Raw genomic sequence first — 16,190 nt, forward strand, 5'->3', positions numbered from 1 at the left:
GAAACTAACGATTTCCCCGAGTGTGGGACCGGTCTAACTCCCATCAACTGTGGGGAGAGTTTAGTTATATTTTGGTTTGGGAGTGCTTCTCCCTTCTGTACGAGTGCCCACTCAGTGTCTGGGAATTCAGGGGAGGACAGGGTTGTCCATTTCCTCAGGAATTTCACCCCATCAAACATCTGGAGTGGCTCCGCAGGCTCTGCTTCTGCACTGACGCTGTGCTCTTTGTGAATCTATTCTGTTGAGAAGACACAGTGCCCCACCCACCTCAAATCACCACATTATCCTCCCCCTTCTTATTCTAGTCTCTCAAGGAGGCTTCCTGTCCACTGCCTCCTTCTGCCTGTTATCACAAGTTAGTGCATCCTTCAGGAGGCCCTAGACCTGCTAATCTCCGAATCTGCAAGTCCCCTCTCAAATGCCATCCCCTTCTTGTCCCCAGCATATTCAACCCATCTCTTCTAGAATCACTTACCTGGCACTTTCTGGGTTTTTTTGCATCTGCTCCTGTTCCTTTTTATTTAAGAAAACACTACACTTTAAGAGAGCATCAGGAATCACCCAAAATAGAAACATGTCCTTTTGTGTAATCCTCTACTTTAATAGACAAATAAGAGGAAGAACTTCTCAGTACAAAGGTCCAGGCACTTGAGAGGATCTCATGTGTGAGGTAAGAACCTCACATTAAGGGAGAAGAATATCGGTACGATCCAGGGAGAACAAGGACTTCTTAAATAGACCTTAAAAAGCATAAGCTCTTGCTGGTTCGAGCAAGGGGTTGCTCGGTCCGCTGAAGGCCCGCGGTCAGGGCACATGAGAGGGCAATCGGTGAGCAACCAGGGTGTCGCAGCAAAAAACTGATGATTGATGCTTTTTATCTCTCTCCGTTCCTGTCTGTCTCTATCTGTCCCTCCCTCTGACTCGGTCTCTGTAAAAAAAAAAAAAAAAAAGGCAAAAAAGCATAAGCTCTAAAGCAAAACATACTTGATTACATGACAACTAAAATGTTTTGTTCGAATAAAGACATAATCAGGGGGAGGGGTGAATACCAAACTGCCTAGATCCAGGCCCTGGCCCTACCATTTCTTATGCATCTTTGGGAAAATTACTCAACCTCTTTGTGCCTCAGTTTTCTCATCAATAAAATGGAGAGAATAGCATCTACTTATGGGTGGTTAGGATTTTTAAATGAATTTATCTAAATATTTATAAATCTTTTAGAAAAGCACCTGGTAAGAACTATAAAGTAGTGTTTGTAAATAGTGCATCGAATGGTAGAAGAAAAACTAACCAGGGATTAATAACTAACTGCTGTCCATTATGGTAGTCCTTAGCCACAGCTGACTATTTTAAATAGAAATGAATTAAAAGTAAATACTATTTAAAACCCAGCTCCTCATTCGCACTAGCCACGTGTGGCCAGTGGCTACCATATTGAGCAGTGCCAATCAAGACCATATGAAGGAATGTCTGCAAGTCAACAGGATGATGCAGCAATCCCAATAGGAGAACATGCAGATTAGGGAAGAGACCTCTGAGAAGCTAATCAGTATCATGTGGTACTCAAAACCATTTGTAATCAGAAAGATGAAAATTAAAGCAGTATCTTTGGATGCCTCTTACAGTGAAAAAAATTTAAAAGGTGGATAAGACACCTTAATTGGGTGGGAATGCGCAGTCACTCTGGAGGGCCATTGGCAGTCCTGAGTCCAGTTAAGTCCAGACCCACCAACAGTCATGCTCCCGGCCACCCATCCTGGGGAGATTTTCCCTGGGTCCATACCAGGAGGGTACGGAGATGTTCACTCCAGCACCATCTGTGGAGGAGGAGCCAGGGGTGCTGGTGTCCATGCCTGGGGGACAGGTGGTGGGATGTGACAGTTACTCCTCTGGAGCCCCAGGCCCAGGGACAGCTCTGACTACAGGTCCAACAGTCTCTCTTGGAAGGGGCTTCAAAACATGGTTCTGGGTGAAAACAGAAACAGTCTATGCCTAATTTTGCACCATTTATGTAAATTAAAAATATAGACATCAAAATGAAACCTGTTTTGCCAGAAAGCGTCCCAGTAAGACCAAATTAAACATGGTATTACTTGACTCTTGTGGGGGAAGAAGGGAAGCAGAGTCTGGTGACAAGAGGGAATGGATGCTTGAACAAGCAATCAGGAGAGGGGCATCGCACAGACTGAAGGTGAAAATATGTCATGAATTGAGGAGAGTGATTAGCTTGACTCTCTGCATTTGAGGGTTTAAAAATAAAATTTTAAATAGTTTTCCCAAGAGGAATTACAAGCCAGGTGATAGCAGAATGAATTTGAAGAGGACTGGCACAGTCTATGAATGGCAAGAACACAGACTGCATGGAGAGCAGTTATGCTGCCGGGCACCCATCTCAGGAAGATTTGACCCAGATTTATAAAGGGCAAGTGCTCCTAACCTAAGGTCAGGGCATCCACAACAGCCCCCATCCTCTCCCCTGCTTTCCAACCATGCTAACGTCTTCTCACTCTCCTGTCCTTTGCCCCTCCTTCTCAACTGATAACCTTACTCTTTACCATGAACCCATCATCACATGTACCCATCATCCTCCCTCCCCCGGCACAGAATAGTTGTTCCTCTACAAATATTGACTGATACCCTAACTTCCAGACAGCAGAGAAAATAGAGCTTCTTCTCTACTCAGGTGAGCGGAGGCATGAGCTTGGCTGAGGTCCCCGGAGAGGGTAGCTGGGGTGGTAGGGTTAACCAAGGGGCAGCGCAGTGGAAGAGGCAGAGGCAGACTCAGGTCCAGGCACCACATGTTAGCTGTGTGATTGTGGGCATGTAGCTCGTCCCTCTGGGGCTCAGTTGTCCTGTCGATGAAATGAAAAACCACTTACTGGTAAAGATACAGGGGCATAAAATGGGGTCTCGGTATGTAAAGTGTACAACCTCGCAAAGAATAGACTCATGATGTGGCCTTTATCAGTCGGTTCTGCTATAACTTAGGTGCAAGTAACAGAATAAAATTAAAATGATGATGAAAGCAAATGTTTGCACAGGATTTAGTAAATTTCAAGAACAAGTTAAGCATATCACATAAATTTTCACAGCTATAAGGGAAGTACGATTATCATCTATACTCTACCACTCAGGAAACTGAGGCACAGAGAGGTTGAGTAACTTGCCCAAGGCCACACAGTTTGTGATTGGAGGAACTGGGATTTGAACCCAGTTTGTCTAGCTCTTAACTGGTAGGAATGATGTTTGTTACCCAGGTTACAAGAAGTCTGGAGACTGGGTGGTTGGATCTGCTCAGCAGTCTCCAAGGAATCTTTCCATCTTTCCACTCAGCCATCTTTAGTGTAAAGACTGTCCGATCACCTTTGCCACTCAGGATCCCAGTATAGCCACCCTGGTTCCAAAGTGTCTGCCCAGCCATCCCATGTAGATGCACAAGAAGATGAAAGACTGTCCCCTGCACGCGACTCCTCAAGAGAATGAAACTTTCCCAGAAGCTTCCAGCAGACTTTCACTCAGAATTTATTAGGCACATGACTCAGTCTTGTCCACTTCAAAGAATCCTGGGTAAAAGACACTATTGGGCCTGACCAGGTGGTGGCACAGTGGATAGAGCATCGGACTGGGACACAGAGGACCCAGGTTTGAAACCCTGAGGTCTCTGGCTAGAGCAGGGGTCCCCAAACTTTTTACACAGGGGGCCAGTTCACTGTCCCTCAGACCGTTGGAGGGCCGGACCATAAAAAAAACTATGAACAAATCCCTATGCACACTGCACATATCTTATTTTAAAGTAAAAACAAAACAAAACGGGAACAAATATAATATTTAAAATAAATAACAAGTAAATTTAAATCAACAAACTGACCAGTATTTCAGTGGAAACTATGCTCCTCTCACTGACCACCAATGAAAGAGGTGCTCCTTCCGGAAGTGCGGCGGGGGCCAGATAAATGGCTTCAGGGGGCCGCATGCGGCCCGCGGGGCATAGTTTGGGGACCCCTGGGCTAGAGTGAGGGCTCATCTGGCTTGAGTGGGGGTTCACCAGCTTGAGTGTGGAATCATAGACATGACTCCATGGCCGTTGGTTTGAGCCCATGGTCACTGGTTTGAGCAAGGGGTCACTCACTCTGCTGTAGCCCCCCAGTCAAGGCCCATATGAAAAAGCAATCAATGAACAACTAAGAAGACTAAGGAGCCACAATGAAGAATTGATGGTTCTCATCTCTCTCCCTTCTTGCCTGTCTGTCTCTCTCTCTGTCTCTCTGTCTCTGTCACAAAAAAAAAAAAAAAGACACTCTTGGACATTTTCTGCCTCTTTGGTGGAAGATGGGCTCCATCTAGTGAGGGAAGAGTTGGAGATGGCTGTCAGGTAGACAACCATCACTGTCTTCCAGGATTCTTTTCCTAGTTCAAGACAAGTCCTGCCTCTTCCCACCCTTCCATCTCTTCTAGAATATACTCTACTAGTTATCCCTATGCTTGCTTTCCTACATTTCACTTCATTATTCCTTCATTCATTTATTGAGCACCAATTGTATGTCAGGAAGAGTTTTAGGTTCTGGATATAAAGCTATGAATAAAACAGATAATAACTCCTGGCCTGGTGGGGTGGACATGCTAGAGCAGCACCAGCCAATGGAACTTTCTACGACGATGGAAACGTTCTGTGTATGCAGCTGTCCACGTGTGGCTGTGAGGTGTTTGAATGAGACTAATGCAACTGAGGAATGGAATGTCTCACTTAATGTAAATTAAATTAAGTATATATTTAAATAGCTACTGGTAAGTGCAACTGATGTGACTGAGGAACTGAATGTCTAACTTAATTTAAATTAAGTGTATATATTAAATAGCTATGTGTGGCTAATGGTTACCGTATTGGGCAGCGCAGCTCTAAACACCAAGAGATACACTATCAACGTCTCTCTGGACATGTAAGCATTTTAACTTCTCTCCCACCATGCAGCGCCTCTCTTCCTAGCCCCAGGCTCTCATCTCCAGTCCTCTCTTCTCTCCAGCCAGCAGCCACAGCAAGACTCCCTCCCCAGTGACCTGATGCTGCGCATAATGGGTGCTCTTCATCCATTGCATCTTACTCATCTCTGTGCTGCTCTGGAGATCAGTGACCTCGCCTATCTCAATACACTTTTGAACTTGATCACCAGGGATGACACTCTCTGCCATGTCCTCTCCCAGCTCTGTGACATCTCCCTCTTTCTCATCATCTCCTTCTTCTTGTTGTCTCTTAAAATGCTGCTTTTCCCCAACATTCCATTGTGGCCCTTGGCTTTTTCCACTTTATCTATCCACCCTGGAATATCCGGTCTACCGTAACCCTGTCTTACGCCACTCCTTACTCATTCACCAGATCTTTAGTGAGTACCTACTAGATCATAAAAAAATGCTTCAGGTGCTGCAAAAAATAAAACATGGTGTCTGTACTCATGGAGCTGACCTTCCAGAAGAGGTGAATAATAAGCACAACTTAATAAAAAACATAATTCCAGAGAGTGAAGGGTCCCTAGCCAGAGGTGCCAGGGAAATGCTCTCTGGGAAGGCGGAATTTGTGCTACAACCTGAAGGATTTGACGAGGGCTAGCTAGGCAAAGAGGGAGAGGTTTGAGGGGATGGGCAAGCATTGGAACTAGAAGAAATAGCCAATATATCATTACCATGTTACGAAAGAGCTTTTCCTATTGGCAGACAGAAAGTCAGAGTGGCCAGCGTGGGACGGCATGGACACCAGGAGTTAAGTCACACAAGGTCTTGTGGTCATTGTAGAGTTTATTCTAAGCCTAATGGGAGCCAGTGGAAGGATTTAACAAGGGAGTTAAGACAACTGGTATCTCAAACTCAGTGTGTCCACAACCCAGCTCTCAATCTTCCTTCAAACCTACCCCTTCCTCCGTCTTCTGTATCTCAATTGCCAGCAACTCCTTCCTTCAGACAGCCCAGGAAAAACCCTACAGTTGCCTGGATTCCTGTCTCTCCCACCCACACCTGGTCCTTCCATTGGAAGCTCTGCCGGCTGCCATGTTATTCTCCATGGTGCTGCGTACCATCTGACCTACCATATGTTTTCCCGTTGTCACTTTGTTCATGGCAGCATCCTCAGGCCCTACTTGAGTACCTGGCCCACAGCAGGTGCTAGCAAACCCTTGTCACATAAATGAATGACGGTTGCTTGATGGTTCATTCAGAACCAGGAAGCCATCTCTCGTTGCCACCATTGCCCAAGCCCCATCCAATAAGCCATGTGAGGCAGAGATTTGGGGTTCTTGAGTGTGATGTCCTGGGTTCAAGTTCTTACTCGGTGATGTGGTTCTCTATGCATTCGTAACTTTTCCGGACTTTAGCGTCCTCCTCTGTAAAATGGGACTCATCCTGCTAACTATGGGGACTCAGGGAGGACTTGATAAGCCCAGGCAGGCTCCCTGGTGCACAGCAATCAATGGCAGCTAAATATAAATCGGGGCCTCCTTTGTACTCCCACTGCCTTTGTCCTACTTCCAGCACTCATTATGCTGGCCTGCTCTGCGGCTTCCTCCTGGCTCCTGCCTCCATCACCACCAATCTGTCCTGTCAGCTGTCAGGCTTGTCTTCCTAACACCAACCCCAGTCACATCTCTCCCTTGCTCCGAAACCTTACATGACTCTCACCGTCCACACGACAAGACCCACCTGCTCAGCCTCCAGTTCACAGCCTCCACTGTCTAGCCCGCTGATTTCTTATGCACCACATATTCTGAGGGAGCCTCTGCCTCCGAGGGCACTCGGCCAGAGAAGCCTCCTCCACCTCCCATTTTCCTTCTTATTCTTTCCCACCTTTCCAGGGAGGAGATCAGGAGATAGTATATTTTGGGTGCTGAGTAGGGTGGCACTGGGTAAGGGGGAAGTAGGATTCCCAGACAGGTTTGAGCAAAAGCCATACAGTGAGAAAACACAGGGTGGGGGGTATAACCCCAGGTCTGGGATCTTGTGGGATGTGGGGCTGTGCTGCCTCCTCAGAACTGAACTCTGCCATGATGCTGCCCCAGCCCTCTTGTCTGTATTCAGTTCCTCCTCATTCCAGCCTCCTACATCTCTGGGACCGGAGGGCTCAGGCTTGACTCTCTCATCCACTTGTGTGATCATCGAAGGGCAGGATTGAATTCATCTCAGTGTTCATTGTTCTGGCACAACCTGGCCTAGACCCATTATCACTCACCAGGAACAATGCAGTCGCTTCCTCCCGTCTCCCAGCTTCTCGCCTTGTCCCAGAGGGGTCTTATTTTACTATATCAGATTGTGTCTCTCCTCTGCTCAGTACCCTCCATAGCTCCTACCTCACTCAGAGCAAAAGCCATAGTCTTCCCTGTGGCCTACAAAGTCTCATTACCTCCTTGCCCTCATATCCTCCCATGGTCGCTCTGGCCCACTTGATTCTGGCCACACTGACCTCCACACTATTCCTCAAATGCACCAAGCATATTTCTACCTCAGGACATTTGCACTGGCTATCCTTCTGCCTAGAGCTTCCCCCTGTTATAATAATCATGTGGCTCACCCCTGATGTTTCTTCACATCTTTACATCAGTGTCTCTTTCTCTGGACCTACATGTCCAGTACATTCACAACTGATCATATGCAGCCATTCAGCACCTTAATCGAGATGTGAAGTAAGTGGAAAATATGCACCAGATTTAAAAGACTTAGCCCAAAGTAATGCCTAAAGCATCTTATTAATAAATCTTTCATATTGATTGCCTATTGAAATGATAACACTTTGGATAGACTGACTTAAAGAAACTATGTTATTAAAGCTAATTTTCACCTGTTTCTTTTTACTCTTTCAAAGGGGCTTCTAGAAAAGTATCAATTTCACACACAGCTCTTACCAAGTTCTATTGGGCAGCACCAATCAGAGCATTCTTATCAGTGAATTTCTTCCCTGCCAGATGGTGAAGAACAATTGCCGTCACCAGCTGATGCTAATGTCATTGCTGCCCTCATCCTGCTCCCTGTTTGATGTTTCCCTACCCCTCCCCTCCCTGCATCACTTTTCTCCCTCATGCTCATCACCCTGACACGAGGCATTATTTGTTGGGTTTTATTCTGTCTGCCTTTGGATAGGGATTCCTATGGCTTGTGTCTCCAAGACCTGGATAGGGCCCAGCATGTTGTTGGTGCTCCGTGAATGTTTGTTTGTGAAGTGACTAAGTGAAGACTCAGAGGATGCCTTTTGTTGCTACAGATGACCTAACCTACTCTCCGCCAAGAGCGAAGAATGGGAGGTGGTAGAAAGGGAACGGTGATTTATAAAATGGAGTTTGAGGAACCCAAAGGAATATCAGAAAGTTGGTAGAGGGAGAGAAAAAAGAGTAAATTAAATTAAAAGTTCTTCGCGGCACCACCTCATTCCTTGAAACTGCGAAGCATCTCCCGACCCACACTCCCTGTCTCAGCCATTCCCTTGGCCTGGAAAGCTCTTCGCCACTGACCAGATTCCTCCTCATCCGGGAGACCTCATCTTGAGACGGGTACTCCCTGGGTCCCAGACCTGTTCATGTGACCCGCCGTGTGCCATCAGAGCTGTTGTCTTCTGGCTCTAAGAATGCATCTTTTCTGGGATGGATTCATTCATTGTGTGTATATTTGTTTTGTTTTATAAAAATTTTTTATTTAAAAATTAAATTTAATGGGGTGACTTTGATCAATGAAAGTACATAGGTTTCAGGTAAACATCTCTATAGCATTTGAACTATTGATTGTTTTGTATACCCATCACCCAAAGTCAAATTATTTTCCGTCACCATATTATTTGTCCCTCTTTACTTCCCTCCCCTCTCCCCCTTCCCCCTGGTAACCTCTTCAGCATTTTTTTTGTTAAACATTTTTCTTCTGCATCAGCTTCATGGGGCAGGGAAAGTCTCACGTGTTGCTCAGCCTGACACATAGGACGTCCTCAGATGCACATTTGTGGATGGTGGAAAAATAGGTCAGTCCAACCCAAAATGCCCATCTCTGCTCTACGAGTAATCTTGATAAAAAGTAAGAAACAACCCCTGTCTTAGTTTGGGGTGCCCCAAAATAGATCCTGAAACAAGGATTCAAAGGCACGTAGCTCACCTGGGAGATGACCCCCGGGAATGTCGATGGGGAGGGACGGGCAGCAAGGGAGAGAGTGCTTGAGCCGTGATTCCGGTGGGGCAGCTGGAATCAGCTCCTCTGGGGAACACATCTTAGAGCAATCTGGAATGAGGGGCCAGGGAGCTTGGGAATTGATCCACCTACTCCCAGCAGTCTTTGCTGCAGACTTCTCCCACAGGGGCCTGTCTCAGTTTTGGAGAAATGTCTCAGAGAGATGCAGAAACTGGTTGTTACAGGCCAAAGTGTAAGGTCCAGATCCTTGGACAAGATGTCAAATTATTTGCATGGCCACCCTGCACTGGTTTCAGCATCTCTTGCCCATCCTCTGAAGCTATGACAACCTTTTCTGTTGAGTGGCTCCATGGGGCTCATTCTGTATCACTTACCTCGGAAATGGGCTCATTCAGGAAAGGGATGGGGAGGCTCCCCAGGGTGTCTCAGGAGGCCGACCTGCAGGACCCCTTGTCTCACCAGTAACACTTTTACAAATGAGGCTTTAGGCTGGGGTCTTTCTGTGTGGGGAGTTTCCACAGAAGGTTTGTCACCTGCATTTGCAAGAGTGACTTGGAGTTTGTAGCCCAGCAAAACTAAGGCCCAGCAATGTAACGTCACTTACCTTTGGTCACCCAGCCAATAAATGACAGCATTTGAGAGAGTGACTCATTTTGACTCAAGGCTTGGGGGTCTAGGCCTAATGCCAACTGGTCCACACCACCAGGGCCACACCTCTTGTTGTTTTGTTTGTTTTTCCATTTATTTATGAGTAGATTAGCACACTTCCTGTGTGCTGGGCACTGTGCCAACCCCTTCACAAGTATCAGTTCATTTAATGCTCACAACCCTGTGATGTGTACTGTCGTTTGAAGTGTAGTGTTAAGGTATACTGTACTCTGGGGTACTGCTGTTATACCATTATACAAAAGAGGAAACTGAGGTATTGATCAGGGAAGTGACTTGCCCAAGGTCACCCAGCTGAAAAGTGGCAGACCTGGGATTTGAACCCATGTAGTCAGTCTGGCTATCAATACTGAACTACTTTCCTGTTGGTTGGTAAAGAGCTCCAAGCCCTGAACGGTCTTCCACTCGTCCAGTCTCTCCCTCTGGTCTGTCAGACTCCCCACAATCCATTCTGATTGTGGTTGTGAAATGTGTCACATCACCCTGACCACAGGCCCTGGGAAGCTTCCATTTCCCCTCATCCAACATTTATTGTCATCAACCATCCACCAGTTTGGGGTTGTAAATCCCGTTATCCCGTGAAGCAGGTAACATCAGCACTCTTTTATAGGTGACAAAACTGAGGCCCAGCAATGTTATGTCACCTATTTGTAGGCACCCAACCAATAAATGACAACATCAAATGCCAAGCACCCCGCCCATCTGTCTGACCCTGACCCTGAAACCCACACTCTGTTTTCCATTCTGGTTTCTTTCTTCCAGCATCTTGGCAACAGTTGGGACAGAGTTTGACCTACGGACGCTGAGGGCAGTTCGAGTGCTACGACCACTCAAGCTGGTGTCTGGAATCCCAAGTGCGTGAGTTTCCGACCCTGGCAAGGGGTTCTGCTCAGGGCCCCGCAGAGCATCGCAGGAGGGGCTCCCGAGTGCTGCCCCAGTCTGTGTCAGAGCAGCCTCCACTTTGAGGAGGTTCCCCAGGGGACCTCCAGGAACCTGGCTGCAGGTCTGGGTGAGCTCCTGAAAGCAAGCCAGGAGCCTTATCCATAACTCCAGCACCCATTTATGGACTGTCCACTGTCAGGAGCCATGCTGAGCTCCTCCCATTATCTCATTCAGTACTCACAACCCAATTAAACTGCTCATACTGAAATCTCCATTTTACAGATGGGGAAACTGAGGCTCAGCGCAGCTGAATAATTTGATCAGGATGCCCTGGCTGAGATGTAGCAGAACAAGGAGTTAGCAAGGGCAACTTTAAGTCTGGGCAGTAACCCTGGTAGTAATAGCCGTTACCATTTATTTAATGCCTGCATACCAGGCACTGTGGAAGCAACTTAAGGTACACTATTTTTATAGTTCATTCTTCTCGTTTTACAGATGAAAGGCTGAGGCTCAGAAAAATTAAACTACTCACCTGAGTTCTTCCAGCTTTTCAGGATGAGCTCCAAAGTCCATATTCGTTCTACACTGTGTTCTCATTCTCACAAGATGCTTCTATTCCAGCCTTTGAAGGTGGCTGCAGTGTTCAGGGTCAGGATTAGGTTTAGCTGCAAAAACAAACAAACAGAAAAAAAACCACCACAGAGCTGGCCTTTTTCTGTCCTACTGCCTCAGTTAAAATGTGTCATGTGCTGTTCTAAGTATTTGCCATTTTTAAACTCATTTATCCTCACAACAAAGCTATGAGGTGAGTCTGTTATCATCACCATTTTATATTTCATTACTTCATTCTTCAGGTTCATTGCATCCAGAATTAAAGAGTAGAATTTCCCAGAAGACCACTAGCAGGGTCTTTTTGTAGAAAGAAGGCACTTCTTCTCAGGTGTCTGCAAGATTCCAGCAGGAGCCTGGCTTGTTTTAAATTAAGGGCCGTCCCAAAGCTAGTACTAACAAGAGTTTGTTCAATGACCATCTCTGACATGTCAGGTACTTTGCTAGGTATGAACTCTCTCCTTTAATTGTGAGAGGGAGGTACTATTCTAACCTCCATTTACAGATGAAGAAACTGAGGTTCAGGATAGCTATTTAACTTGTTCAGGGTCACATTACTAGTAAGCAGATGACTAGATCTGTCTGGTCCCCTGGAAGCAGACATAGGTGTTCAGATTCACCTTCTTTATTCGGGAGGGAGTCTGTCAGGAGGGAGGGAATGAGAGAAAGGAGTGTTAATAGCACCAGAGTTGTCCTCCAACTTGAGACAAGGAGTCTGGCCTTTTGTACTTCTCTGGTCAATTATTGGGGGTGGGAGGTGGAACAGCTCTTGATACCCAAGGGCAATTCCATAAAGAAGAGGGGAGCTGGGAACCATTAGCAGCCAGTGCTCACTGCAGCTGGAGGGCAGATACACCCACAGTGAAGGAGTTCTGGCTTGGACACTAACAGCAGCATCCAGTGTCCAGAGCCTTAACCACTGCTTCCATTAGCATTGCCTTATATTTTGGACCCCTTGGAATAGAGTAGCCTTCTTGGACCTCCTTGTCAGTTTTCCTCTCTTGCTAGGGTCTCCATCCATCAGGAGGTGTTCATCTGGGCCATGCAAAGTTCTTTTAATCAAGCAAGCTCCAAGTTATAGGTTGGAACCCTAATTTTAACCATACACTTTCCTAATACATAGCACAGTGGTTACAAACATCGGCTCTGACATCACTCAGACCTGGGTTTGAATCCTGGCTCTGTTGTTTCTTAGGTCATTGGTGAATCATGACACCTCTCTGTGCCTTGTTTCTCACCTCTACAAAATGGGGATCATTTGACATGTGCGCCCACCTCATGGTAGGGTGGTGCTAGAAGCCAGCGAAATCACGTCTGGTTTCTCTGGATTGGGACTGGGGTGTTGACTGCTTGCCCGTGCAGGGTTGCAACTTATCTATGTGGTGCCTTTGCAAAAATTAAGAAAAGATGCCCCCTTGGTGGAAAAATCTTAGAAAAAAGTCACCCAGTATGAGTGATAGCCACCCAACACCCAGGACCCTGTCTCAGAAAGTAGTGCATTTCCACTCCTTCTGGCCCAAACCTTCAGTTGACAGCATATATCAAATACTTTTAAAAATATTTTAAAATAAAAAGTGCTTTTAAAAATTAAGAGGGATCATTCCTGTTATAATAACCACCAGCCTCCCTGTCCTTCCTCCATCTTCCTTCACTGTCACAGCCCCAGCCTCCTGTGTACTCCGGTCCCCTCAAGAAGCATCCTGGGGGTAGGGGTGGAGGGACTACTCACGGTGTGGGACCTTTCTCTTTGTCTCCCCAGGTTTACAAGTTGTCCTGAAGTCGATCATGAAAGCGATGATCCCCCTGCTGCAGATCGGCCTTCTACTATTTTTTGCAATCCTTATTTTTGCAATCATAGGGTTAGAATTTTATATGGGAAAATTTCATACCACCTGTTTTGAAGAGGGGACAGGTAGGTCCAAACATGATAGTGTGTTTTTTCTCCAACCTTTCTCCCATTTCTTTTCCTCCCTTGGGGACAAGCTCCTGGAAGAGTTATGCAGGGTTTGCTTCTCCCAGAAGCTTCCAAATGCAGTACAGGCAAGATGGGGCATAGCAACAGCCAAGATCTTGTTGCTAGGGCCTTGCGTTGGAGTCCCCCAGATGTGGTCCTAGGCATAAATGGTTTATTTGGAAAATAGTCTCAGGAAGTGCCTTTGGGGTGTGGGGAAGAAAAGACATCTCCTAAAGGGTGTATCAAGATTACTGATCCACTGTGGGCAGCTGGGGCTCAGTCCCACTGGGCACTTCAGGGAGACAGCGTAGGACACACTCCTCAGTGCCATACCCCTTGACGGGGGAGGGAGCTGGGTGTCATTTATTCACCAACTTCTGTCCATCACTAGCGAGGATGGCACTTGAGTGGGCATGAAAGGTATTTTTAGGTGGGAGCAGGCAGAGCAAATGATGTCAAGATATGGACAGGGTGCCGACGGGATACGGACAGGGTGCGGCAGGATACGCGGGATACGGACAGGGTGCGGCGGCTTACGCACAGGGTGCGGCGGGATACACACAGGGTGCGGCGGGATACACACAGGGTGCGGCGGGATACGGGTGCCAACCAGCTCAGGACAGGGTGCCGAAGGCCTCTGTCTAATCCCCTTGCAGTGATCACAGCCTATGCAGAGTTCTGAAGCAGGAAGAAGGGGCCAGCTGGAAGAAAAGGACAATAAGTGATGGCTCCTCCCAGTCCCCCCCAGCATATGCCTAAAGACACCCCAACTGGAATTCTTGGCACCAACCAGTCAGAACCCAGAGCAAGCAAGGTCCTTCTCCTCCATACCCTGTGCCAATGTCAACCCCTTATCGGTTGGGTCAAGAAGTGTGAGTGGGGCCAGGGAGGAGAGAAAAGGGAAGGCAGGAGGTACCCACCCCCTGCCTAGGACTCAGCTCTGTGTCCGCAGCGTGACAGGGCAGTGTCCCCCACAATGCACACACTCAGAGACCCAGTAGCTTCAGATGTATTTTCAGTTAAACTTCCTGCTATTCAAACTCTTTTCATCTCTGAAGCCCAAGAACCAAACAGAATCAAATAAGGAGGGAATCCTGGGGTTCAGTATTTGGACCACTGGCCATCTCAGTGCAGACAGGCTGACCAGCAGAGCTTGTCACAGGTCAAGGGCACCAGGAGTTGAAGGAATGGACAGTAGACCGTGAAGCTGAGGGAGAACCTATGTAGGAAAGGAAAGAGGTTTTAGGAGCGTCTTGTTTGGAAAAGATTCCTTCCTGGAGTGGCTTCCCACCCACCTTCTCTGCCCCATGACCCCCACGTGGCTCGGCCCCTCCCCAGAGGAAAGGAAACCCCAGTAGGAAGGGTTTATTTAAGACGCTTTTCTTCTTCTTTTTTTTCTCTTGCCCCTCCTATATCTCCTGGGCTTGTGAAATTCGCTCAATATGGGATGTCCTAATTATTTCTTTCCCCAATGAAGAAGGTGTTAATTGAGACAGCTATTTCTGCGCCTGGCCTTATCACCAGGCGGAAATTTGAGAAGGAGCGATACAGGGCAGGGCCCTTCAGAAAAAAAAACAGCTGAGGACAGAGAACCCAGGACTCCCAGATCCCAGATTTGGTGGGTTTGTGGGTTTGTTTTTTTTTTTCCTTTCTGGCCAAGAAGATACATGACAGGCTTTGATCTGAGTGGGGTTGTGAGGGGACAGACGTGGGTGGGGCCACCAGAGGGTGGGAAGACTCCATTTAGGAAGATGACTGAAAACCTCACGATTAAAATTATAAGGCGTGTGAGTAAGCGACAGATATATGCAGACACCCAGGCGGCAGGTTAATTTTAAAATATATTTATAACCAAATTCTTCAGACTCTCTGAATGGTTGCTTTTCTAGAAGCAGTGCTCAGAGTGTTTCACGATGGGGAGCAGGGAGTTGAGGGGAGTTCGAAATCAAGAACGCCTCTGGGCAAAGCTTCTAAAGATAGACAAGTATTCCGTTGCATTTCTCTGTCATCAGAAACCTGGTTCCTATGTGCCCAGCACCGTGCTGAATGCTCAGAGACAGCAGGATAAAGTGGAATTCTACCTGCTTTCCTACAGCTTCCGAAATAGTTTGAGACAAGAGCCTTCATCTACAACCAGTTCATAGCAATGAAAACAAATGCATGATTTCACCCCCATGCTATGAACATGCAAGAGCCCTTTGGAGAAGGAGGGACCAGTGTTCAATGGGGTATTCAGGAGATAGGAATTGAGCCAAACTTTGGGCACAGGGTAGAGACAGAGAAGGTTCCCAAAAGAGGCAACTTTTCCAACAAACAAAGTTTATCGTTTAGTATAGGAGCCCATGGACTTTTCCCCCCTGCCCTGAGCCTTATGTTTAAAAGAGTTTGCCTTCCAACTTGTGTTTATTAAATCATAGCCCCTGCACCAAGTCCAGCATGAATGGGGAAGGCGTTTCCAGCCACTGCAACTACCAGCCAATGTGGTCATTGCTTCTTGACCAATGGGTGGCGCTCCTGAGAGCAGTGGCATTACTTCGCGTGACCTAGAGTTTCTATTTAACCAACTTTCAAAGGCTGATAAGATTCATGTACCCCTTGCTGGCTTATTTATCTTTGCTGCATGCTGAGCAGAGGCTGGGACTTGGTGCTGAAAGCCCAGAGCACGTACATTGACATATATTTTCATTTTGTGGGAAGCTTGAGTTTACACACTCAGCTGTCTGTTTTCTTGGTAGATAGTGCTACTCTCTGAAAACCTTCAAAAGTGTCACTCACTGAATAAAGTCTTCTCGCATCTGCTGCTCAGGTCCACTAGGAACACGCCAGGGACGATGGGTGCTCCCCTGACTCTGTGTGTTCACGGAGGCATCTCTCCTCCCTCCCGTCAACCCCTTGGAATTTAGACCTGACCCATTAGGGCCCAACCCAGTTTTGC

General features: G+C 47.0%; 1 protein-coding gene across 4 annotated transcripts in view; it reads left to right on the forward strand.

The window, feature by feature from the left end:
- Positions 1–16,190, forward strand: part of CACNA1A (calcium voltage-gated channel subunit alpha1 A) — a 350,805-nt gene that overhangs the window by 200,700 nt on the left and 133,915 nt on the right. For all 4 annotated transcript variants that reach the window (XM_066347671.1, XM_066347649.1, XM_066347655.1 and 1 more), the window contains 2 exons: positions 10,573–10,664; positions 13,061–13,213. In XM_066347671.1, the coding sequence (XP_066203768.1) occupies positions 10,573–10,664; positions 13,061–13,213 (245 nt within the window). The remainder of the gene's footprint in view (positions 1–10,572; positions 10,665–13,060; positions 13,214–16,190) is intronic.

Source organism: Saccopteryx leptura, chromosome 1 (assembly GCF_036850995.1).
Source record: "Saccopteryx leptura isolate mSacLep1 chromosome 1, mSacLep1_pri_phased_curated, whole genome shotgun sequence".
NCBI classification, from domain to species: domain Eukaryota; kingdom Metazoa; phylum Chordata; class Mammalia; order Chiroptera; family Emballonuridae; genus Saccopteryx; species Saccopteryx leptura.